General features: G+C 40.7%; 1 protein-coding gene across 1 annotated transcript in view; it reads right to left on the bottom strand.

The window, feature by feature from the left end:
- The window catches only part of LOC148031708 (uncharacterized), a 192,586-nt gene extending 170,089 nt beyond the window's left edge, over positions 1-22,497 (bottom strand). Inside the window, exon 1 of the mRNA XM_087685277.1 lies at positions 21,331-22,497. Within this exon, the coding sequence (XP_087541403.1) occupies positions 21,331-22,344 (1,014 nt within the window). The 5' untranslated portion in view covers positions 22,345-22,497. The remainder of the gene's footprint in view (positions 1-21,330) is intronic.
- Positions 22,498-25,809: the final 3,312 nt, after the last annotated feature.

Here is a 25,809-nt window from a genome sequence, read left to right as displayed (position 1 = left end):
TATGTACACACCTTAGGTGGAGGTCATGTGTTGTTTGTCCTTTATGTGGACGACTTGATTGTGACAGGTGCCCATACTCAGATGGTGGAGCAAATGAAAGCAGCACTTCATGAGAAGTTTCAAATGATGGATATGGGACTTGTTCACTTCTTTCTAGGCCATGAGATCTATGTGACTCCGAGGGGGATCTTTATTTCCCAGCAATGATATGTCCAAGAGCTCTTGATTGAATGTGAGATGGAGGGATGCAAGTCTCTTACAACTCCTATGAACCCAAATTGGAAGGCTACAACTCATTCCGATTCTCCTTTGGCGGATGTTATTTGTTATAGACAGTTGGTTGGCTCCTTGATCTAGCTTCTTTATACTTGTTTTGACTTATGTTATGTTGTAGGTGTGTTGGTCGAGTTCATGAGCAAAGCCAAGATGGTGCATTGGCAGGCTGCTCAAAGGATTTTGCAATTTCAACGGGGAACTCCTCATCTAGGGATCTATTACCCCACTGGTATAGGTACTACAGACTTGGTACTTACGAGATGGAGTGATTCAGATTGGACTGGCGATGTGGATCATCGAAGATCCATGACAGGTTATTGCTTTACCTTGGGTGCTAGTGTTGTTTCATGAAGCAACAAGAAGTAACCCACGATTGCTCTCTCTTCGGCTGAGGCAGAGTATCGGGCAGCGTCTTCTACTACATGTGAGTCCATGTGGCTTCACAGGCTCTTGGAGAAGCTTGGCTGCCCACAAACAAGTCCTATTGTTCTTCAGTGCGGCAATGAGAGTTGCATTGCCTTGGCCAAGAATCCTATGTTTCATGCTCGGACAAAGCATAATAAGATCCAATACCATTTCATTCAAAAGAAAAACCTGGATGAGCCCATTTCCCTAGTATATTGCAAGACAAAGAACAATCTTGCAGACTTGTTTACCAAGGCGCTTCCCCGAGCTTTACTCTGACAGTACTCCAAATCCCTTAGCCTTTTGTCGTTTCCATATCAAAGAGGGGGTGTTAGAGATGAACAGCTAGTCGTTTCCTGGACAGGCAGGAGAAACAGGAGCAGTCAAAGCAAACGACACATGGCAGGCGTAGGTGATGTATGGCAATTAGATCGGACACGCTAGTCAAATAGCATTGATGTCAGTCGACTGCATTTAATGTAGCCGACCTGGTATTTTTTCATCATTTCTGTTGGCCTATTTATTGGCCCTGCCTTTTGCAATCCTACACAGTTGTGCTCCCAGATTTCACACTACAAACCATGGAGACTGTTGTAATATTCCCGCCACAGTACTTTATATCAAGAAATGAATTCGGACTTGAGACGTTTTAAAAATTACTTGTAAAGCTATCACATAAGTGACCGCGCATAATTTTCTTAATATTTAGTCTTGCATTAAATCAATTCCGCAATCCAACACGAGAAGACGCCTCAATGTCCCAAGCCAACAAAAAGCAAAGACGCCTCGTAAATAATATTATGGCAGCTTGATCATAATTTTTTCCGCATTATATTTGATTTAGCATTCTTGATTCCATTTAATGCATCAAAGATCACATTGATTTCGTAACCGCAAGACGAATCGCAAAAGCCTTAATCGGTAGACGAAGAACATGCAAAAACGAGCATGATATTGAGCAAGTTAAGTATCAAAGAGTATAGCATGACTTTATACACTAAATAAGTCATGAGGTAACTTGGCCAAAAACCACTAGATGAAGTCGTTTTGAAGAAAAAAGACGTTTTTGAAAAAATAGACCAAAATTCATGACGGTTTTTACTCCTGGAGGGAGAGAAAGTATAAAATAATCATCCCCATGCCACCATCCAACAGGTAGGCAATCAAAATGCATTTTTAATAAAGCTCAATTGGCTCTTGACAAGTAGCCAAAAGAATAAGTTGACTGCATGCTCCCCCTCATACCTATAAATACACCCTCTCTCCTTCACAAAAAAAAGCAAGAATGAAGACCTCTGGTTATTGACAAAATTTCTCTACTTCTCTTATCCATTGAAGCTTTGAAGCTTGAAAGAGAAAAATACCCCCCCCCCCCCCCCCCTTTCATATCGACTGAGAGAGAGAGAGAGAGAGAGAGAGAGAAAAAAAAATAGAGATTCATAGCCCATCATATTGTGAAAATTGGAGAGTAAGAAAGTGTGGGAGAGAGATAGGCCTTCTCAAACGTCAAGGGCAAAAGCCATTTTGATCCTCTCTTGCTAAACTTCTACCTCATTTTCATTTTCTCTACCCCCTATTATGCCTTCGTCCCATACAACCATACTACCAAGCGAAACGCTGGAGAAATTTTTATGGAAAACCATCAACTCTTCCTAAACTACCACGTCAATTTCGCCAAATATCCGATGGCTCTGCGAGGTCGCGGGAATTCAAAAAGCCCATTTGAATCAAGGAAAGCAAGGAACACGGCCAATGGAGAAAATGGCGAGGTAGGAATTGGCAAAACCCCCATTACAACAAACATGAGAAAGGTAACATCTCATCGGTTTGGAAAAAATAATGTTTTATAAGCTTATCGCTATATTTGGCTTTAAACGATTATAAACATATTCTAAAGAAAATACATATGAACTGCCGCTTAGAAAAATATCCTAAGTAATATAATAATTAGCTATTCAGTGAAAACACTCTTTCACTTGAAAAATGAGTATATACATGTCATTTAAAAAATATCCTAATTATGATTTATTTCGTAATATTTATTGTTATTTCATTAATGATGCATATGATCAAATAACAAAAAAATGGTAGACATTGTTAGGAAAGAGAATATTTTATAATTTTTCCTTGAAAGTGACTATCTCTATTTCATTTTGCTAATGATAAATAGATGCATATGAATTTTATAATAATTTATAAAAAATCATTTAGATAATATCATAAAATAATCAATGCATTAAATCAACAGAAAATTGTATAAAAATATATATACTAAACGCGTATAAATTAGGTGCGTAGTAATATAATTCGATGTCTGAAAGATGAAACAAAAATTACACTTATGATTTTTGCATTGCCTAGAATAAAGTTTTCAAAAAAACAATCAGCATTGTACTTAAGACATAGCTAAATGAAAATTGATCTTTCTAAATAACGTTGAAAGTTCAGCAAATGATCGGACATCGTCGATTAAACCATAGAATATGAGTAGAATAAAATAAAAGTTATTTTCTTGCTGAAAACACATATAATATTAATATTAATGATTAAATTAGCGAGAGCGTCAATATCATGAGTTGACTCATATATGAATCAGCAAGAAAACCTAACCTAAAATATCGAGAATGTTGGAGCAAAAACAACTATGAAATACTCGACAACCTTGAAACTCTTAGTATAAGGAAATTAAATAAATATTGAAAGTCTGTAGGACTTGTTGGACATTCATAATTCTAAAGTCTAAACAGACTTGAAAAAGCATTTGAAATCCTACTAAGCGCGGGTTAGGGCAAGAAAGCGCATGAATTGCTTGCCATAGGTATAAATACCCATATTATCTTTTAGGGCAGAAATGCCAAATTTTTCATAAGGATAAAATAGACTTCAAATTCACGAAATAATTTGTGGATCCCGAAAAAGAGTTGCAAGTAGGAAGCAAAACCCTAAGAATAAGGTGGGACCTTAAAAGAAAAACCTAGATTTGGGTGGGACTGCTTCCTATGCTAAAAACACTTACTACTGTTTCTTTTTTATTTGTGTATGCATTGATGGTTGCACAGAAAAGATTGATTGTGCCAACAGCAATTAGATCTTATTGTAAATATATAATCACGATAATAAGAGGAAAAATCGCGCTATGCCTCCCCCACGGCTAGATGCAGAACCCTACTCCAAGGGGGATTGTTTTGTACCACCGTGAGGAGCTTTGGACCAACCCCGACGGCGAGAGGTCACTCAGTGAGAAATCCGTTAGGCAGAAGGAGGTGGAAGTGCTAGGAGGGCTCTAGTCGTAAATCTCTTAATCGCTCCTAGGAACTGCTTGACCCTCACACGAATTAGGATGGGATCTTGGAGGCCCCACTACTAGTGAAGGGACGGAAATCTTGGAGAGTTTCTTTTCTGCGCAGACACAAAGGATTTTCCGGTAAATGGAGGTTTATCTTCTGCGTAAGTAGAAGGGGAAAATCATTGTAAATAACTTTGCGAAACATGTTTTACCAAAAGACTATTTCCTTTGTCTTTGTGTTGTGCCGTAAAATTACGCGAAGGAACCAGTGATAACGGACTAATTAACAAAGCTGCTTTTATATGGCATAACTTAATGTGATAGATAATTAGAAAACTAAAGAAAACCATTTGTGGGAAGCGAGTGGGCGAGAACCCTGACAGCTCCGTCCTACAGATGGGTGATCTCGGTAAGCTAAGAGCTTCTCTCAACAGATTGAACAAAACGTTAATTAGGAAAAATTAGGTAGAGCCGAGCGTTGACTTACCTAGAACCTAGGGTCAAGTCTTAAAACCTTGATAAAAATTTATCTTAGGGGAAAGGTATGGCAACTGTGCCAGAACTCTATTAAGGTTCCCTAAATCCTAACCAGTTACTGAAAAAAAGTGTTGCACTCCATAAACCAAGGGTAACTACAATCGCTCTAGTCAGATGAGAAACCCTTATGGGACACCTCTCATGGAGCTAGCTAATGTATCGAGATCTCAATTGTCAAATTAGGACCCCAAGCTTGCAAGTTGATCCTTGTGGGGACAGCCGGTACCTTTCGTTACGGGGTGGACTCTAGAAAACCTAGACGATAGACCTTGTACATTCTGGCGAGTGCTGGGCGAAGCCGTCTAGGATAGTTCCCTAATGAACCACTAAAACGTGCTGCCATGGAATTGTTAGGTAGGCACATGACAACTACCCTTGAGGCTGATGGAGACTGAGATCTTCGAGGTGGAGACATATGCAAACATTCTCTCTGTACCCATGTATATTTTTTCATCCTTATACAGCATTCTAAATTATAGATTTTCTACATTTCATTGTCTCTTTCTTTCTCTCTCTTCTCTCTCTATTCATTCTTTGTCTTTCGCTTCCGCATTGCTTCACTCAGACACTTTAAAAACTCCAATGCATTAGCATCCTATTCGTGTAAACATGCATCAGAGTGCATTTGTCCCTTTTCAATCTTTGGAGCGGTCAACTCCAAATCTACCATACTCATGGCATTGCACATGGCAGTCACCCTTGCTTGCTTAGCTTGTCTTGCTTGCTTCCATCCATCTTTCTTTTCTCTCCATATACCCACCATATTTGCTTCACATACCCTTAGCCCATTCCTTTGTTATCAACACCCAGTAATGATAGGGTTAGCTTACTTATTTTGTAAAGGTCTTGGGTCCAACTATTTTTTTCTATTAATCTCTCATCAATCAATCAATTGACTGCAATCCATGTTTTCTAAACAAACACGCAAAAAAAAGTGGTTCCATCCGCCTTTGCACGAGTTCATAGGCCCTTGGGCAACCGACATACACCCTTTGTTTGATGCCCTAGCCTCTCTGGGGTGACCACTTAGACTCCCTTAGTAAGATAACTACCAGCTCTGTATCCTTAGTAGGCCACTCGGCAGCCACCGTGCACCTTTTGTCCAATGCCCTAGCTACTTTAGGATGAAACGCCTTAGGGTAAAAACAACAACACTAGAAAATTTGGGTTGGCCTTCCTTTCTAGCTCATGCTTTGGCCTGAGGAAGATGTTGAGCTAAAATATGCATTACATACTAATTAGCCTCTTAAACGGTCCCAAAAATGCTCATCTAGCCTAGTTATCATCAAATAGATAATGCTACCTACAATCTTTCTATACATAGTGACATCCTTAATCACATCATCATCATGTGTGCTAAGCTTAGTATTGATATCCAAAGGTATCAAGATTGGCTTACAATCAACCATACCATACTTTTTCAATAAATTCGAAGCATATTGTCTTTATAACAACCATATACCCTCTAGAGTCTTGATTAACAAAATAGCATAGCTCTCCTAAATCCTTCATTTCAAACTTATCCTTGAGAAGACTCTTCACATAATCAATCTCTCTTCCACTTTCACCCATGATGAGTAATTTATCTACATACATAGCAATCTCACTACAATACCCGCATTACTCTCACTATGCTCTATGGAATTAATGCTAATAAGATCTTCTCTAATCTTGTCATGTAATACCCTAGATACTTGCTTCAGCCCACATAAGGCCTTACAAAGCTTGCACACATTATCAAGATACATCTCATCCACATAACCAAGTGGCTTCTCACAATATATACTTCTTCTTGTAACTCCCCATGCAAGAAATCACTTTCAACATCCACTTGATGCATAATCCAATCCTTTGATGTAGCCACTACTATGAAGCCCTCACAATAGTCATTTCAGCCACTGAGCAAAAGTTTTCATATAATCAATGCCACGAGTCTATGTATATCCTTTAGCAACTACTCTAATAGTCATGTTCCAATCACTACCAACAATGGCATTTCTTCCTTACAGATTTGAAGGAGAAACTCCCATTGTGTGGCTCTTGCAAATGAGCCGTTGGCTGCACAACTAGTTCATATGAAAAGTTGCTCATTGGCAATCATGCCTTGGACTCCACTGTAGTTTCCATCCCCTATGACAGAGTATACTCAAGGATTAAGATCCTTCTTCACCAAAACGTAAACACACTAAAATAAGAAGCAATTCGAGAGAGTTAAAATAGGGAGAGATTCTTGATGGTTAAGGATATAAAACTTTCTATAAATAGACATGGTGCCCTCCATTTAGTCTCGATCTTGTTTTTACAAGTTTCGGGCCCTCTAACTTCCCTACCCACACCCCATTCTCGCGGAGGACATCCCAACTGAGGCCACCCAACATTGTCTATATCCATCCAATATCTATTTCCAGCCTTCATTGTGCAGTCTACACCATCTATTGCTGCTATCTAGCTGTAACCAACCTTCCTTCCGTGGATAGGTGATAATTCCCTAATTACAACTTACTTATAACAATAATATTTATTACAAAACTAAGAAATGCAAATTAACTTACAATCTTGGACAATGGACACCTTGTTGGCCCCAAGACCCCAGCGCTCCTTTTAGTATTTATTTAACTTAATTGAAGAAGAAATCGATGTACAATGGGATTCTCCCAATCCCTTTCAGTATTCCAACACCCCTTGCTATCCAAAATGACTAGCAAGTCATCAATCTAATTTGCCCCTTGATTCAAGTAGTCAATTGGCCTTCACCTGCTTTGATAGAGATGAAAAATGCCCCGAATTCATTGATTTGTTGCTCCCTCCACCTAAATTTGACTGAAAACAACTTTAGCCCTATTGAATCCAAGTCTTGGAGCTTCCAATTTCTGGCTGTTGCTAAACCCTAATTTCTACTGCATATTAGGATTCACAACAAAGAAATCTGAAATTTCTCAGCCTCTGGTAATCTCAATGTTGTAATCTTCGGAGCAAGCCTATAGAAATGTTAGGAGATGAGAGAGAATGTTGAGGAGAGAGAAAATTCAAACTTTCTTTGCGAAGAACAAAAGAAAATTTGTCATTTACTGCTGCCGCCCTGTCTCAACAGCTTGTAGATGCAAAGAACTAAAGAAAATCAGTCATTTACTGTTGCTGCCCTATCTCAACAACTTGTAGATTCTGTCACCTGCTGTTGATTGTCTTATCCTAAATGATTGTCTTAGAAGTTCTCCGATACCTGCAAATCATACCAGCAACATCTACTCCCTCTCTCTTACAGACTGAATACACTAGAATGGCTCTCTCCAACCTCTAAAGACGTTTTTCAGTCTTGCATGAGCATTTTTTACAAGTGACAGCCTTTCCAAATGGTTTTTCCAACATTATCCATAAGTAAATATTAATTTTCATTATTTAAAAATATTGAAAATTAATCTAATAATTATTTCGATCCCCTGAAAAATAATCTGACTCGCCAATAATTAAATTAGCTAGGCAACTTCCATTCCCAAATGTCTCTATGTCATCTTTGACCATCAGATTGGCATTAGGTACCATTAAACACCACTTCTCTATTGTCACTAACACTATGGCCAAATGAATGATCTAGGCCAACAATTGGCATTAAATACCACAAAGTACTTGTGCGGCATAACTTATAGCAACTTTTCCCTTTCACATCCCATGACTTCTTGGAGTCCCGTACTCGTAAATTTACTCTAATCCCAATTACAACTCACATGTGCAACATTCGCTTAACCATGTGATTAAAAATTAATCCGTATGATAAGTGAGGTTTTCAAAAATACATGTCCTCATGACAATCCTCCCCCTTAAAAGCCTTGCAATCGTCCTCGATTGCACTGCCAGATACATCAAAAGTAAAATAGTGGATTGGAATTTCCACAAGGCATCATAGTTAACACAACATTGTGCACTGTTGCTCAACCATTCCATATGCCCAACACATCCTGAAAATTACCAGCCAATCATAACATAACATAAGACTCGCAAAGAATCTCAAAAACATTGTCAGATTATCATGTGACATGTCTATTTCTCACGAGCTCAACTCATCTAGTAAAACTAAACCATAGCATAGCATAACCAGGCATAAACCATGGCTAAAACATTAATGGCATCATAACATATGCTGTTGTCCATGTAACCAAATGTAAACAATCGAAAACTAAGCATAATCTGATCATAAATTGATCACTTGCTGATCTGAGAATTGAACACAAACTACTACAAATGTGACTCCAAACTAATCACAAACTCATTGCAAAAACTGATACAAAACTGATCCCAAAAGTCACCATAAACGATTCTCAAGCTGATCAAAAATTGAGCTAATATAATTTTCGTCTTAAAATTGAGGCAAAGTTCATGCCGAATTGATCATAAGCTGATGCAAAAGTATAGTTCTAGAGCCCGGGTGAAACTCATACTCATCTGAATACATCTCACAATGACTAGTACACTAAGTAGTGACCTCATAGCAAACATACTATCAGTGCATTACCTTGGATGCAGAAAGCATAGCAATACATAATCACCCTCTACAAATTGCAAAGCGCATCTACGGCGATCAGTTGCCCTCTTTTGCTTTTCTTGTGATCTCTGAAGTGCATATTTTATCTTTGCATAGGCTACATCCAAGTTTTCAACATAATGATCAACCTCAAAGATATTAACCTTAGTTAAAACCAAGTACACTCAAAGATGATTTTTCATTACTTTGGAAATGAAAGCTACAGATACAACAAGAACAGATTCACCTTTCAACTTTTCATCAAGTGTGAGTACCTTTCCCTTATGCTAAATAGTGATCTTTTTTGGGCGAGAATCAATCATTACATGCATACAGTGACACCACCGCATACCAAGCAACACATCACAACCCTCAAGTGAAGCAATAAAGAACTCTTTGTTGTCCACATATCCTTGTATATATGACCGAATCTTTCCAATGAGCAATGTGGCAGGCTCTACCTGGCCTTTACATGCCATTCCAACTTTTCCTATAGGTCCCATCTCATCCTCTTCTCTAATGCCTAGATGGGCGGCCATGTCAATAAAGATGAAGTTGGCTCGTGCACCATTATCAAAGAAAATCAATATATATTGATCCCTAATTTTGCCCCATGCTCCGCACAACTCAATAGCATCATCATTGGGCTGATCACTAACAACATTGGGCACAAATCCCACTAATGTTTTAGGCTTCTTTCCTTTAGAATCTCCCTGATTTTCTGTTTTCTAGCTTGCTACCTATTGGGACTGAAACCAACCTTCCTCCTCGAATAGAGTGGTAAATAACCTGATTAAGCACTATTTACAGCATTTACAAAATCTTGGACATCGGACACCCAGTTGACCCCAAAACTGACGCCCCTTTCGGTATTTATTTAACTTAATTAAAGAAAAAGTTTATGTACAGTGGGATTCTCCCAACCCTTTCAGTATTACAACTCCCCTTACTGTCCAAAATGACCAGTAAGTCTTCAAATTGATTTGCCCCTTGATTCAAGCAGTCAATTGGCCTTTACCTACTTTGATGGAGATGAAAAATGCCCCAAATTCATTGATTTGCTCGTCCCTCCACCTAAATTTGACTGAAAACAGCTTCAACCTTGTTGAATCCAAGTCTTGGAGCTTCCAATTTTTGGCACGCTTCTGCTAAAACCTAATTTCTACTGCATATTAGGGTTTATATCAGAGAAATTTGAAATTTCTCAGCCTCTGGTGATCTCAATGCTCTAATTTTCAAAGCAAGACTGTAGAAAGGCTAGGAGATGAGAGAATGTTGAGGAGAGAGAAATTTTCAGACTTTCTTCGCGAAGAACTGAAGAAAATCTGTCATTTATTGCTACTGCCCTATCTCAACAACTTGTAGATGCAAAGAACTGAAGAAAATCAGTCATTTACTCCTGTTGCCCTGTCTCAATAGCCTGTAAATGCTGTCATCTACTATTGATTGGTCCTCTCCTACCCTTGGTTGCCTCAGAAGGTCCTCCAATGGTGGCTGCAAATCACACCAGCAACATCTCCTTCCCCTCTCATGGGCATTTTTTATAAGTGGCAACCTTTCCAAATGGTTTTTCCAACATTATTCATAATTAAATATTAATTTTCAGTTTTTAAATATTGAAAATTAATCTAATAATTATTTCAATGCCCTAAAAAATAATCTGACTTGCCAATAAGTAAATTGGATAGGCAACTTCCATTCCCGAGTGTCTCTGCGCCATCTTTGACCATTAGATTGGCATTAAGTACCATTAAACACCACTTCTCTAGTATCACCAACAACTGATACTTGTGGCCAAATGAATGACCTAGACCAACAATTGGCACTAGATACCACCAAGTACGTGTGCCACATAACTTATAGCAACTTTTGCCTTTGACATCCCATGATTTCCTCGAGCCCCGGGCTCATAAATTTACTCTAACCCCAGTTACACCTCACATGTACAACATTCACTTAACCATGTGATTAAAAATTAATCCACATGTTAAGTGAGATTTCAAAAGTACATGTCCTCATGACAGGGACAATCCCTTGCAATGTGACCCTTCTGTTCACAAATAAAACATTTATTTACAGCCATCAATTCCCTACATTGTGCCAATGTTTTCGAGCCCTTTCTTTGCTGTTTTGGCCACTTTTCAAGTTGTTTTTCAAATTTGCTCCTTTTCTCAGTCTTAAACAACTTTTTATTCAACTTCTCCCCACTCTCTAGGAAGCCCAAATCCTTTCCACGCAGCAAAGCATCAACTGTAGTAGCAATCTCTATGAGCTAAGACATGCTAGACGCGGTGGATTTAATGCAAAAATCCCTGATTTCTTTGGGCAGCCCACAAATATATTTTTCCACCTACTCATGAAGGGATACGGGGCGATAAGAAATAATAGGCAACAATGCATCCCAAAACTTCTTATTAAATGGCTCCAAATTCTTACATTCCTTAGCATCCACCTTATTCCAAGCTGTCATGATGTCCACCTCAAAGGTACTTATTAACCAATTCAATGCAAACATTTGCTTAAATTGTATCCAGATTGACGGTGCTCTACTTTGTATCAAAAGAGTAGACCACCACTATAATGCATTCCCTTTTAAGAAAGTGGCTGCCTTTCAAATCTTCGAGGACCCTGTGACGTTCCCCCCTGAATAGGCTGCATCAAACTGCTGAATAAAAGTCAGTTTTCAGCCTATCTTATACACCATTGAAGGACTCAAACTACACTACTTTTCCACCCTCATCATAGTCTTTTGTTGCTCCTTTGGGTGTCAAGTTGTCATATATTGGCTGCTGCAAAAAGGATGCATTTGGCGAATTTACATCAAAACCAACGTCAAACAAAGTATTTGCATAACCAACATTCATTCCTTAAGTCCCATAAGCATTCAAGGGTGTAGATACAGTACCACACATGCTACTTTGTGCCCCAGGTATCAAGCCAATGCTGCCATGCATAGGGTTTGCATATTTCCAGCCATACCCAAATACGTTGGGCCTTGCACACTATGCATTGGTTGCTGCATACCATAGGGATTTGTGCCATACATTCCTGTATGCAGTCCTTGTCCAACCATAGCATGAAAAATCCTGTTTCCACCAAAATATCATGGCTGCCCCATCATAGCATACATGCCTAGCTATCCAAAATCCATTGGATTGGCACTTCCGTAATGGCCTTGCATTTGCATTCCTTGCCTCGTAGGTACCAATTGTTTTATTTCATTAGCATCTTTGGGAGCTTCAAATGAAGGGTTTGGCATTATCTTCGGTGCATCTTGCTGTCCCGAAGGTATAGAAGACATCTTCTTCGTCTTGTCTTTTATGTCCTTCTTTGGAACATTCAAAAATCAGGTAAATTGAGGAACCTTTGCCAATTCAACAAAGAGATTTGCTACTGTCCTCATCCGATTCTTCAACTGGTCATCAAATTCCTCTTCACTTTACTGGTCATCAGCCTCCTTATGCCCTGAAGGACGTGCATCTTGCCCAACAACAACATTTTCAACTTGTTGTCCATGATCTGAGCCTTGTCCAAGGTCAAGCATTGCATTACCATGCGAATGATCATACTAAGAGATCTCATTGCTTGAGTCCATCTCACTATATAAAGACATATTGCAATAATTTCTTAGCTGAGAGTAAAGATCAGCACTAGCACAAAGCTTTGGCCTGCAATCAAGTGCCTCAGGCCCACCAAATCAAGAAATTGAGTGGTAATCCCGGTGATGGAACCATGAAACCATCCTTCCTTCAGCGGATAGGTGGTAATTCCCTAATTACAACTTAGTTATAGCAATAACATTTATTACAAAACTGAGAAATGTAAATTACTTATAATCTTGGACAATGGACACCCTATTGACCCCAAAACTAGTGCCCCTTTTGGTATTTATTTAGCTTAATTGAAATAGAAGTTGATGTACAATGGGATTCTCCCAATCCCTTTTGGTATTCCAACTCACCTTGTTGTCCAAAATGACTAGCAAGTCTTCGATCTTATTTGCCTCTTGATTCACGCAGTAAATTGGCCTTCACCTGCTTTGATGGAGATGAATAATGCCCCAGTTACACCTCACATGTTCCGGGCTCATAAATTTACTCTAACCCCAGTTACACCTCACATGTGCAACATTTACTTGACCATGTGATTAAAAATTAATCCGCATGTTAAGTGAGGTTTTCAAAAACACATGTCCTCATGACACCGACCCCGATGACTGCTGCAGATCACTCGCCCTGTTGCCGCCAACTACCACATGGCAATTACTACTGCGTTTACACCTGCCAACTCCTGCCCTATGTTGGGTGTAAAGGCCCTTCGCTACACTTCCCGTGTATATATTTTACTTGTACATGTGACCGCCCTCTTGCGGGTGTAAATGTACCGTACCCTAAAACATAAATACATTCTTTCATTCTTTGTGTGTGCCACACTGGTATACACCCAACTCAAGTCTCTACTCTCTGCACTCTCTACTGCTGAACACACTCCATTCTCGCTGCGCACACCACTTAGGCATTTTCGCTTTCCTTCAAACTGGTATCAGAGCTTCGGCTAAGGTGTGCGCGCTTCCCGGAGCCTATGCGAGACATCGCCAGCGCTTCGCTCGTGAGAAATCTGCAAGTCGTCATCTCTGCTGGTCAGGCGAGAGCACGCGCGAAACAGGAGACAGTGTAGCAGGGTCGTTTTTGCTCAGTCTGTAACCAGACAAATCAGGCGCAGCCATTCCAGGTCAGCACAAGTCAGGTCATCAGCTTTCAGGTCACGTTTCTGTTCAGTGACAGTCAGGCAACAGCTGACAGGTCAGCGTGGACAGGCGACAGCTGACTGGTCAGCGTGGACAGGCGACAATAGCTGACAGCTCAGCGACCGTCAAGCGACAGCAGCTGACAGGTCAGCGTGGACAGGCGACAGTTCATTTCTGATCAGCGTGATCAGTCAGTCGACAGGTCACGACAGTCATTTTTTGCAATTTTTGTGACTTGTCACATTAAAACAGGCCCCGGTACGCGCGCGCAAGCACAGTTCTCACAATTGTGCAGATTTGAGCCAGAAAATTTGGGGCTTTTCCAGATTTAGTGCTGTTCATGCATAATACAGACATCTGCGTCAAAATTGCAGACATTGTGCGCGTATAAATTGGGGATTTTGCCAAATTTGGTGAAATTTTGCTCGTTTGAGTAAAATTTCTCAACATTGGACCCATAAAATTTGGGCCTTTTGATGTATTGGTGAAATTTTGCTCAGCTAAGTCAGATTGGTTGACATTAGTGCACATTTGGACCCGGAAAATTTGGGGCTTTTGCAAAATTTTATGAAATTTTACTGAATTTGCCCGTTTTATGCTCTCGGGAACATGTATTAATGCAATTGGGGCAGATTTCTTGCAGAAAATTTGGGGCTTTTCACATTAGTGATGTATTTTGAGCCAATTTGTGCTTTGACAGTGGAATTACAGCAGATTCACTGCTATAAGTGGGAGAAATTTGGACTTGGGATGTATCAAATGTTATGAAAAGGCAGCTTCTCTTGGTACATGTATTGCTGAATGCTCATTGTGCAGTGAAATAGTGGCACATACGGCACTCGGGTTATTGCATTTGGGCATTACGGTGATGTATTATTGAAGTGGAAGCTGTCTTGTATGCACATGTATCAGATTTGCTTTGTGTATATGCTGTAATCAGCCCTTTGGACTGCAATTACAGCAAAATATCTGCTTCTTGGGCACACTTTGAAGTGCAAGTTTGTGTATTTGCTGTTATATACAGCAACCTTGCTATTGGCTGATTGCATTCAGCATTCTATTGCAGAAATTTATTGCTGAAAAATGGCTGGAAGTGCATCCACTGCTAACACAAAGAATCTTTTTGAGATTCGCAAATTTGATGGCAATGGCTTTGATCTTTGGAAAGATCGTATGCAGGGTATCCTTTTTCTGAAGGATTGTGAAGATGCTTTGGCAGAACAAAAACCTGTTGCTTTGTCAAATGAAGATTGGGCTAAAATGAATAAAAAGGCCATTACTTACATCAAAATGGCAGTTACTGATGATATCTTGGTTGATATCAAGGGACTCAACAGTGCATATGCAGTTTGGGAGAAACTCAAGGCTACGTATGAGAATACTACTCCTGTTAATCAGGTCCATCTCATGCGAAAGTTAGTCAACTTAAAGCTTGATGAGTCTAAGCCCACCTCAGAGCATTTGGCTGCATTTACAGGTATTTTAAGTCAGTTACAGGATGCAGGCTTGCCACCTTTTGATCCTAAGCTAAAGGCTATCTTCTTGCTCATGACTTTGCCAGATTCATGGGAAGCATTGGTTGTGTCATTGAGCAACAACCCCAACTTGACATTTGATGGTGTACGTGGTTCTATCCTCAATGAGGAGATTAGACGCAAGTCTAGTGGGGAAAACAATGGATCAGCCTATAATGTTAGAGGACGGACTGAAAAGAAGTCAAATGCTACAAATAAGCATAAAAATCGCAGCAAAAGCAAAGAAAAATAGCAAGATGTCACTTGCTATCAGTGTGGACGCAAAGGGCATAAAAAGCCCGATTGCAGGTACTATAAGAAGGAGCAAGAACGTAAGAAGCAGGCTAATGCAAAAGGCAAAAAGAATGAGAAGGATAGCAGCTCTATCCCTAAAGAAACAGAAAAGGCAAATATGGTATCTAGTGTTGTCATTGAGGAGATAGAAGATGATAAAGATGCTAATTTGCTGGTTGCATCTTCAAATCCACATGCTATGACAGTGGAAGACATGTATATCACTAAAAGGGATGTGATAGATGCCTTGTTATCTGCTCATGATGGTTTGTCACAATCGTGGATTGTTGACAGTGGTGCCTCATTTCATGTAACTCCATCTTTGGAGTGTTTTTCTACTTATGCAGCAGGTAATCTTGGGAAAGTTTACCTAGGGAATAATCATGCATGTGACATTGAAGGAGTGGGCACCATACACCTGGCTCTTGAAAATGGCCAGGAATTGATTCTTTATGATGTTAGGTATGTACCTGGAATTAAGAAGAGCTTGCTTTTTGTTGGGCAGTTAGATAGCAGGGGTTACTACACTACCTTTGGTGGTGGAATGTGGAAAATACAGAAAGGATCTATGCTCGTCACTAGAGGTGGTAAAAAGGGAACTTTGTATTATCTTCATTGCAAGGCACTTCCTGGAAAGTTTGTTGCAGTTACAGAAGTACAGTCACACATGGAGCTATGGCATAAGCGTCTTGGGCACATGAGCCAAAAGGGTTTGGATGCACTTTCTTCACTTGGAAGAGTTGATGTGAAAAACTCAAAGCTTGACTTTTGTGATGACTGTGTCTTTGGAAAACATGTAAAAAGTTCATACTCTCATGGAGCCTCTAGGAAAGCATGTATCTTGGATTTAGTCCATTCCGATGTATGTACCATGCCAATAAAAACTCATAGTGGTTTCCGTTATTTTGTGTCTTTTATTGATGACCACTCTAGAAAGCTATGGGTTTATTTGCTTAAGCAAAAAAGTGAGGCATTGGATGCCTTTAAAAGGTTTTATGCATTTGTTAGTACTCAAAAGGGCTTAAAACTGAAATGCATAAGAACAGATAATGGGAGAGAGTACGTATCTAAACAATTTAATAGTTTTTGTGATGAAAATGGGATTAAACGAGAGCTTACAGCCCCTTATAATCCGTCATCTAATGGTGTGGCTGAGCGAATGAATCGCACTTTATGTGAGAAGTATTCGGTGCATGTTGTCCACAGCTAATCTCCCGCAATTGTTTTAGGGGGAGGCACTTAAAACCGCAGTGCATATTTGCAACCGATCTCCACATCATGCACTTGATAGTGGCATCCCTGAAGAGGTTTGGTCTGGCAAACCTGCTTCATATGACCACTTAAAGGTCTTTGGCTGCGAATGCTATGTACATGTGCCTGTTGATAGCAGAACTAAACTTGACATGAAATCCCTCAGAGGCATTTTCATGGGTTATGGAGATGATGGTGAAATGGGTTATAGAGTTTGGGTTCCAAGCATGAAAAAGGTGCTACGCAGCCGAGATGTGGTATTTAATGAATCAAAGCTGCTGAAAAATGCCACATCTAGTGATGTAGACAAAAAGAAAGTGAAATTTCAGCATGATCAGCCACTTAAACAGCCATCAGCCACTGAAAATTCAGCTCCATCTGATGCTGGTTATGATAATCAGGGTGTCATTATTGAGCCAGATGCAAATGGGCAGCAAAGGGATGCTGAAAATCAGTTTGGGCAACAAAATCAGCATGCTGAACATCAATTACAGCAGCCTGAAAATTTATTACAGCAACCTGAAAATGCAGTTCAGCAACCAAATAATGAGGTCATTGACATTCTTTTGGATGTAGATCCATTGCCTGATAACACAAATCATTGGGTGAGAAGGTCTATACGTGTCAGGAGACCCATACAGAGGTTTGATCCCTCTTTGGACTGCATTTTACTCACAGATGAGGGTGAGCCTCTTACATATAAAGAGGCATTGTCATGTGAGTTAAAGAAAAAGTGGGAGCAAGCTATGCAGGAAGAAATGAAGTCATTGTATCAGAATGATACTTGGGATTTAATTTCATTGCCCAAAGATAGGAAAGCTATTCCTAACAAGTGGGTCTACAAAATCAAATGTGTGGATGGCAAACCCAAATACAAAGCCAGGCTTGTGGCTAAGGGTTATACTCAGAAAGAGGGGATTGACTTTCAGGAAGTCTTTTCACCTGTTGTCAAAATGACGACTCTTCGGGTATTGTTTGCTATTGTTGCATCTATGGATCTTGAACTTGATCAGATGGATGTTAAAACTGCATTCCTGCATGGTGATTTAGAAGAAAAGCTGTATATGAAACAGCCAGAGGGCTTTGTTATGCCAGGAAAGGAGCATTTGGTGTGCAAGCTTAAGAGAAGCTTGTATGGTTTAAAACAAGCTCCTAGATTGTGGTATAAGAAGTTTGATGCCTTCATACTCTCACATGGGTTTAAAAGAAGCAATGCAAATCACTGCTTATACACAAAGAAGGCTGATGATGGAAGCCTTATTATCCTTGTGCTTTATGTGGATGATATGCTTATTGTTGGTAAGCATAAGAGCCAGGTTAATGCATTGAAAAGACAGCTGAATTCAGCCTTTTCCATGAAGGACTTGGATGCAGCTGAACATATTTTGGGCATGCGTGTGATGAGAGATAGAGAGCAGAAGCTCTTATTTCTCTCACAAGAAAAGTACATCAACAAAGTACTTGATCGTTTCTCTATGACAGATGCTAAGTCACTTGGTGTTCCATTACCACCATACCTTAAGCTTAGCAAAGCTAATTGCCCAAAAGATGACATGGCAGCCAACTCTATGAAGGGTGTTCCTTATACTTCAGCTTGTGGATCACTCATGCATGCTATGGTTGCCACTAGACCTGACATTGCTCATGCAGTGGGAATTGTGAGCAGGTTTATGTCGAACCCTGGCAAAGCACATTGGGAGGCAGTGAAATGCATCTTTCGATATCTTAAGGGCACACAAAGAAAATGTATTTGCTATGGAAAGGGTACATTAGATTTGCAGGGATATTGTGATGCAGACATGGCAGGTGACTTGGATACTCGCAAGTCTACTAGTGGGTATATATTTACCTTGACTGGTGGGGCAGATTCTTGGTGCTTTAGATTGCAAAAGATAGTAGCACTTTCTACCACTGAGGCTGAATATATTTCAGCCACTGAAGCTTCAAAAGAAGCTGTTTGGCTTGGTCGCTTGGTCAAGGATTTTGGGCTGCCCACCAAAACACCTGTACTTGGATATGATAGCTAGAGTGCTATATGTCTAGCTAGGAATGCCATGTTTCATGCACGTACTAAACATATTGATGTACGGTATCACTTTATCAGACAAGTTCTGGATGATGGTCTAGTCACACTGACTAAGATCAAAACACAAGATAACCCTGCAGATGCTCTCACAAAAAATCTTGCAAAGGCTCAACATGAGCATTGCATTCGACTAGTGGGAGTTGGTTAAAGGTTTGCTCATGACCTTTAAGTGGGAGGTTGTTGGGTGTAAAGGCCCTTTGCTACACTTCCCGTGTATATATTTTACTTGTACATGTGACCGCACTCTTGCGTGTGTAAATGTACCGTACCCTAAAACATAAATACATTCTTTCATTCTTTGTGTGTGCCACACTGATACACACCCAACTCAAGTCTCTACTCTCTCTGCACTCTCTACTGCTGAACACACTCCATTCTCGATGCGCACACCACTTAGGCATTTTCGCTTTCCTTCACCCTGTCAGCTACAAATATTACTATGTTTTCCTCTACTGGCTGCCGTGCAAGCTGCCACATCATCACCTACTATTGCTCAATCTATTCTATTCAAGCCTAGATTGGTTTGTGAATACAAGACAATACGATCCTATCAAACCGTGTATTTAGTCAAGTGGAAAAACTACTTGGAGGTGGAGGCTGCATGGCAATTGGTATGCTCATTGAAAAGTCATTTTTTTAACTTCACCCCTGAGGATATTACTCAGGACAACAACCACTCATGACGAGAGAAATGTTACATAATTGGACATCTAGAATCGGCAACTTGAGCACTATCACAACCTTGGGTCACTGTGTGACTAGATCTGAACACGTCCAATTAGGACGACTAAAGGATCTTATAATGTACCTGCACACTAAAGGCACTTTCAAGGTTAGGGTAGTAAAATTCTATTTGTAGAGCTCAATGCCCATTTGTACACACATTATGTGATCACTACACTTGGACTTTAGGTCTAGTACCGGTCGCATCCATACACTAGCATGGTGTGGGTCAATGGCTTATCTTGTGCCTTGCGTGCAGGTTGGATCCTAGGACTTTTTAAGCCTCTATCAAACATAGTGTTTGTAAATGTATCAAAATTCTCCCAACTCAATGCTTGAGTAGTAAATTATTAATCCACATTGACCATGTATTGGAGCATTGTGATAGCTAGGTGGTCCATACCACTCAAATGAATCACTGCCTCATACATCTACACCACCCTTTGCTTCAGGGTCTTAGCTCTTAATGGTTGAGCATGAACCAATGCTAAAACAAGTATCTTTCAATAATCTCAATATCTAATCCTATCTACCTTAACACTACTATATATTTATCAAAATTCTCTCAACTCAATGCTTGAGTAGTAAATTATTAATCCACATTGACCATGTATTGGAGCATTGTTGTAGCCAGGTGGTCCATACCACTCAAATGAATCACTACCTCATACATCTACACAACCCTTTGCTTCAGGGTCTTAGCTCTTAATGGTTGAGTATGAACCAATGCTAAAACAAGTATATTTCAATAATCTCGATATCCAATCCTATCTACCTTAACACTATTATATATTGGCCCCACCATCTATATAGCCTGGCATTGCTATGCCAACTCCATATAACCTAGCATTTTCCTAATGGCAACCTGGATAGTTGTGATCTAGATTAGACTTTGTTGATAAATAGACAAATGATGTATGCTCCAGGAAGAGAGGTCCTAAATCCCATATACACAGTAAGAAGAGTGGAACAACCCAACTATTATAAAGCATTGTACTTTCACAATGATGAATGAAACGTCATGATGCTTTCCTCTTTTAGTTAGTGTCATTGTCATTGTCAATCCAATACACAAGATTGTCTTTATGAGTCCAAGCTTCCATCTTGGAACCTAATTCACTTGTATAACAGTTGTCTACTCATTGTCTATGCCAATATGAATTTAGTCTTTATCTTCCAACCTCCATAGCTCTTACCATGCTCTAGATTCTTCAACACACTTTCCACTCCTCTCAAGAGTCCAATTTTACCTTTACTTCCACTTTTAATGGAGTGTCCATATTTTCAAACGTGCTCCTCCCTAGACTTGCAAGCCCTACATGATCTTGAGTAGAGCTTACTTGCCGCTAGCTTTTGAAACCACTAGCTTACATAGGTACCACTACTTCTTTTCCCTGCATGTTGCGCTAAAACTCTTTAAAGAGACCTAAAGGTCTTTGGAAGCCCCTCCCTTCCTCTTTCTTCGACTCTCTCTCTCTCTCAATTGAGTACTATTATTTTTCTTGACTGCGGTGCATCTATTATTAGTCATAGTCCAAACAACAAACATGAGGAATTTTGAGAAGCAAGATTCTTGAAGTGCTTTGATACTTGCTTCCCAAGCACTCAACCACACGCCAAACAGATGACTCTTAGCTCGATAAGAACAGCTGCAACAAAATAAAATAAGCTTTAAAGCATTAGGATGGAATGTACCTTATCTATGTTATGAAAAGCCTTAAGCACCATCTTCCAATTGCTGGGGTTATTTTCCACTAGTTTTCGAAACTTTCGAGAAGCATCATCACGGTCCATATGCCAGTCTGATCGATGACTCAACTTCCCTTCCTCCAACCACTGCCTTCTGCCTGCTAACTTCGCACGAAATCTTCTGCCATCATCCAGCTTCACTGTCAGAGACCTGCCGTGAAACTCAACCCCATGAAGTTCTGCAGCTTTTAATGCGGAGTCCACAGGGTCAGGGCCTCCATAAAATAGGAAGCAATAGCCTTTGTTTTTCTCTGGATTGCTGTGACTTCTTATCAGAATAAGATTTCTGATAGGCCCGAATTGCCTGAAATACTCAGCAATAAGGCTTTTTCCTGCCCATGGGGGTAGGTTTCCCACAAAAACCTTGCCTGGCTCTGCTTCTATATGAATGATATCATCATTGTTTGCATCTTCGTCATCTCCAGACACCGACGGCTCCCCCTCAAAGTCCCTGTGTGTGAAATCAATATCAGCTTCATAGATGTAGGTGACGTCTTCATCATTCTCCATGGTACCACTGATTTGGTTACCCGTGCATTCGTCATCATTCATCAACTTACGAGAATTTCTTTTAAAATGACTGCTGGATTGGGTTTCAGCTTCGAGAGAGGGAACGGAAAAGTGCAAGCTCTGAGCGTCTTCAACCCTTTTACAAGCGACGTCTGCAAACAAGTCGGGCCTTCGGAGAGGGCTGAGGCTGAAGGAGTCATGTTCACCTAAATTGGCATGGTGAGCAGGAACCAAAGCAGGAGAAGGAGAAGGAGGAGAATCCAAAATGAAGGCCAGAGGGTTTTTGCTCGGGACAGAAGACGAAGAAGAAGAGGAAGCTGGTTTGTGAGAGGCCGCAACGGCAGCAGTAGCTGGCGGGAGAATAGCACGTTTGCGTTCGAGAAAGGAAGAGGACAAGGATACAGGAACAGGAGATGTGTTTATAACGGAGAAATGACGCAAGTCAGCCATTGAAGCTCAAGTGGGAAATTCAGGAACCTAAAACTTCCGGCCACATTGGGCCTGGCCTGATAACTAGGCGAGATATGTTCTATTACAGACACAAGAAAGGCAGCTCAGCCCGGAAGGCTGAAGCCCGTTCAGGCCACCTTGGGCCCGCCGATGGAACAAATTATCCCTTCGATTTTGTATCTTCTTTTCTATGTATTACTTAGAGGTTTGGCACAAGCTGACGACAGCCATGCATCACCTGTATGTACGTTCTCAAGGCACTCTTTCGAAACTCTCTACTGAACATCCCCACATGGCACATGGCACACTTCCCCCACAGTCTCTCTCCCTTCCCCTTAGAAAACCCGCTCCACCCGTGACCCAACCCCCTCACAACATGGCGCAACCCCCCCTTCACTTGCCCACAAAGCCTTGCTCCACCCAACCCCCTCACAACATGGCGCAACCCCCCCTTCACTTGCCCACAAAGCCTTGCTCCACCCAACCCCCCACAATATGGCACACCCCCTGCTCAAAAAAATCCACTCTACCCAACTCCCCCACAACATAGAATACTCCCCTCCACTGTCTCTCTCCTCTCACCTTAGAAAACCTCACTCCACCCAACCCCCTCACAACATGGCACCCCCCCCAAAACCCCACTCGACCCACCCCCTCATGACATGGCACACACCCCTTTTCGCAATTCTTCAAGCCCTAGTAAGATTCTTCACTTAAACTTTTCGATTAAAAGGGCCAAACCAAAAAGAAGGAAGGAATTAGTCAAGCCCCAATCCCTACTCCAGGTACCAAGAACCCCAAACCAACGAGAAGGGAAAAGAGGTTTGTTATCCAACATAGAAGGAGAGGTCTTTCTTGAAGGGTAAATATAGGGAGTAGTTTTATCTCCACTCTCTCGCTCTATCTCCCACACTCGCAAGACGTTATTGTTAACAAGTAGAGTATTTATATACTACTTAGAGGTTTGGCTCATTAATCCCAAACCAACCAAAAGGCTCCTGAGCTTATATGGCACAAGGAGAAGAGGTTCGTTATCTAATAAAGAAAGAGAAGTCTATCCTAAAGGGTGAATATAGGCGGCAGTTTTATTTCCACACTCTCTCCCACACAATCACAAGGCATTCTTACTATTGTGACTCTTCCACTCCTACAAAATAATAAGTGGAGCATCTATCCTATATATTACTTAAAGCTTAGGCTCAAGAACCCCAAACCAACTAGAATACTCTCGAGCCTACGTGGCACAAGGAGAAGAGGTTTGTTATCCAACAAAGAAAGAGAGGTCATTCTTAAAGGCCAAATATAGGCAACAATTTTATTTCCACTATCTCTCTCACATGGTCATAGGGCATTCTTGTTATTGTGATTCTTCCACTTCTATGAAAATAATAAGTGGAGTAAGAAATAGAAAAAATATAGTTTATGAAGAAATAAAGAAACCAGTAGGTATGTGAAAGAGAAAGAGTTGTGTATGTATACATGTACACAAGAAAGTTTACAAATTAATAAGCAAGTTGGCACGAGAGGACAAATCTTTATTGTTTTCTACGTTGCTTATAGTAATAATGTGATTCTAACAATGCTAGTTTATATTCTTTTGTATAGCATTCCATCACAGGTCAAGATCCCATTGGGTAGGAAACAACATATGGAGAAAAGCATGGTCTAAACACCCTCATCGACAAGCTTTATATGCATGGTGGTCCATATACATCGTGTCTCTCATGATAGTATAGCAAATGTATGTTTCTCATTATGTCAAATCTAAATTTGAATTAATGTTTAAGTTATGTTGCGAAACCCTTTTGAGAAGCTATTGTGTCGAGATGAGATCTGGAATGTTGACCAACAGTAGCAAAACTTGTAGATCCTAGGAGTTTGGCTACTTGGAACATCCCAATCTTTTTTGCGGTATACTCTGTCTTGTCCCCTTCACCTTTAGTAAACACAAGGAAGACACAATCACATATGCCAATATTATTAAGGCTAACACTATCGACTCACCACACATGGTAGCCATCACATGGCACCTTCACATTCAATACATCAATCCACAAATAGTTCTTATTGAGAAAAATCATTAGTATGACTTGCCTTGTCCTCTCATGCCTACATGTTTATTGATCTGTAGACCTTCTCGTGCTCAACTATAGCTTCCTCTTTGACCTTGATGATTCTTATGTGGCATAGCCCATTGCCTCATCTGCAACTTTAGTAAACACAAGGAAGACACAATTGCATAGGCCAATACTATTACACATATTGGCACTATTTACTCACACATGGTAGCCAAATGGGCTATGCCATACAGGAGCCACGGAGGTCAAAGAGAAGGCAATAGATGTGCAAGATGACCACCCAATTGAAGTCAGTCAGTCAGTGTGTGTGTGTGTGTGTGTGCGTGCATGCATGTGTGTGTGTGTGTGTGTGTGTGTGTGTGTGTGTGTGTGTGCGTGCGTGCGTGCGTGCGTGCGTGCGTGCGTGCATGCATGTGTGTGTGTGTGTGTGTGTGTGTGTGTGTGTGTGTGTGTGTGTGTGTGTGTGTGTGTGTGTGTGTGTGTGTGTGTGTGTGTGTGTGTGTGTGTGTGTGTGTGTGTGTGTGTGTGTGTGTGTGTGTGTGTGTGTGTGTGTGTGTGTGTGTGTGTGTGTGTGTGTGTGTGTGTGTGTGTGTGTGTGTGTGTGTGTGTGTGTGTGTGTGTGTGTGTGTGTGTGTGTGTGTGTGTGTGTTTTGGGGGGGGAGGGGGGGGGGGGCTCTTGTCATTGCAACGGTGATTATGTATGTACCACAAGGGCTTACATCCTATGTAGTGAACAAGAGCTTATAAGCTAGATATGCATCACAAGATTTTACAACCTATAAGCAAGAGGTTTCTTCATTGGCATTTGGCATAGCCATCTACTGGTAGCTCCACACACACACACACACACACACACACACACACACACACATCTCTCTCTCTCTCTCTCTCTCTCTCTCTCTCTCTCTCTCTCTCTCTCTCTCTCTCTCTCTCTCTCTCTCTCTCTCTCTCTCTCTCTCTCTCTCTCTCTCTCTCTCTCTATACTGGGATGACCAAGAGCAAGTGGGGATGGTTTTAGGCAATTGGAAGGAGGGGAGAAAAATGAGGGGGTGGCACATGAGGAACTGAAGAAATTCCATCGAGACTGCAGCAGGTGTGCACATGGCATAGCGAGGGCTTGATCAGGCGAGAATGCCCAATCCATGCCTTGGATTGGGCATTCCCCCTCCTCTATTGGAAGACTCAAAAAGGTTGCCAAAGCTTTTTGCAAGGTCTTCCACTTGACCATGCATGCTTAAAAGGCCATCATCTTTGCTCTTGCTACAAAGGTGGAGGGACTAAGGGCTCTTGAGTTGTTCCCCATGATCATGCAAGAAGGTTTCCATTCAAATAGAGGAACATATGCCGGTGCCTTGAAAGCATGTGCCAATGTTAGAGAAACAGGGTG

Source organism: Lygodium microphyllum, chromosome 9, assembly GCF_053477565.2.
Source record: "Lygodium microphyllum isolate KBCC chromosome 9, Lygodium_microphyllum_v1.1.10, whole genome shotgun sequence".
NCBI classification, from domain to species: Eukaryota; Viridiplantae; Streptophyta; class Polypodiopsida; order Schizaeales; family Lygodiaceae; genus Lygodium; species Lygodium microphyllum.
Note: the sequence above shows the minus strand (reverse complement) of the source record. Positions and strands in the feature narration are given on the sequence as shown.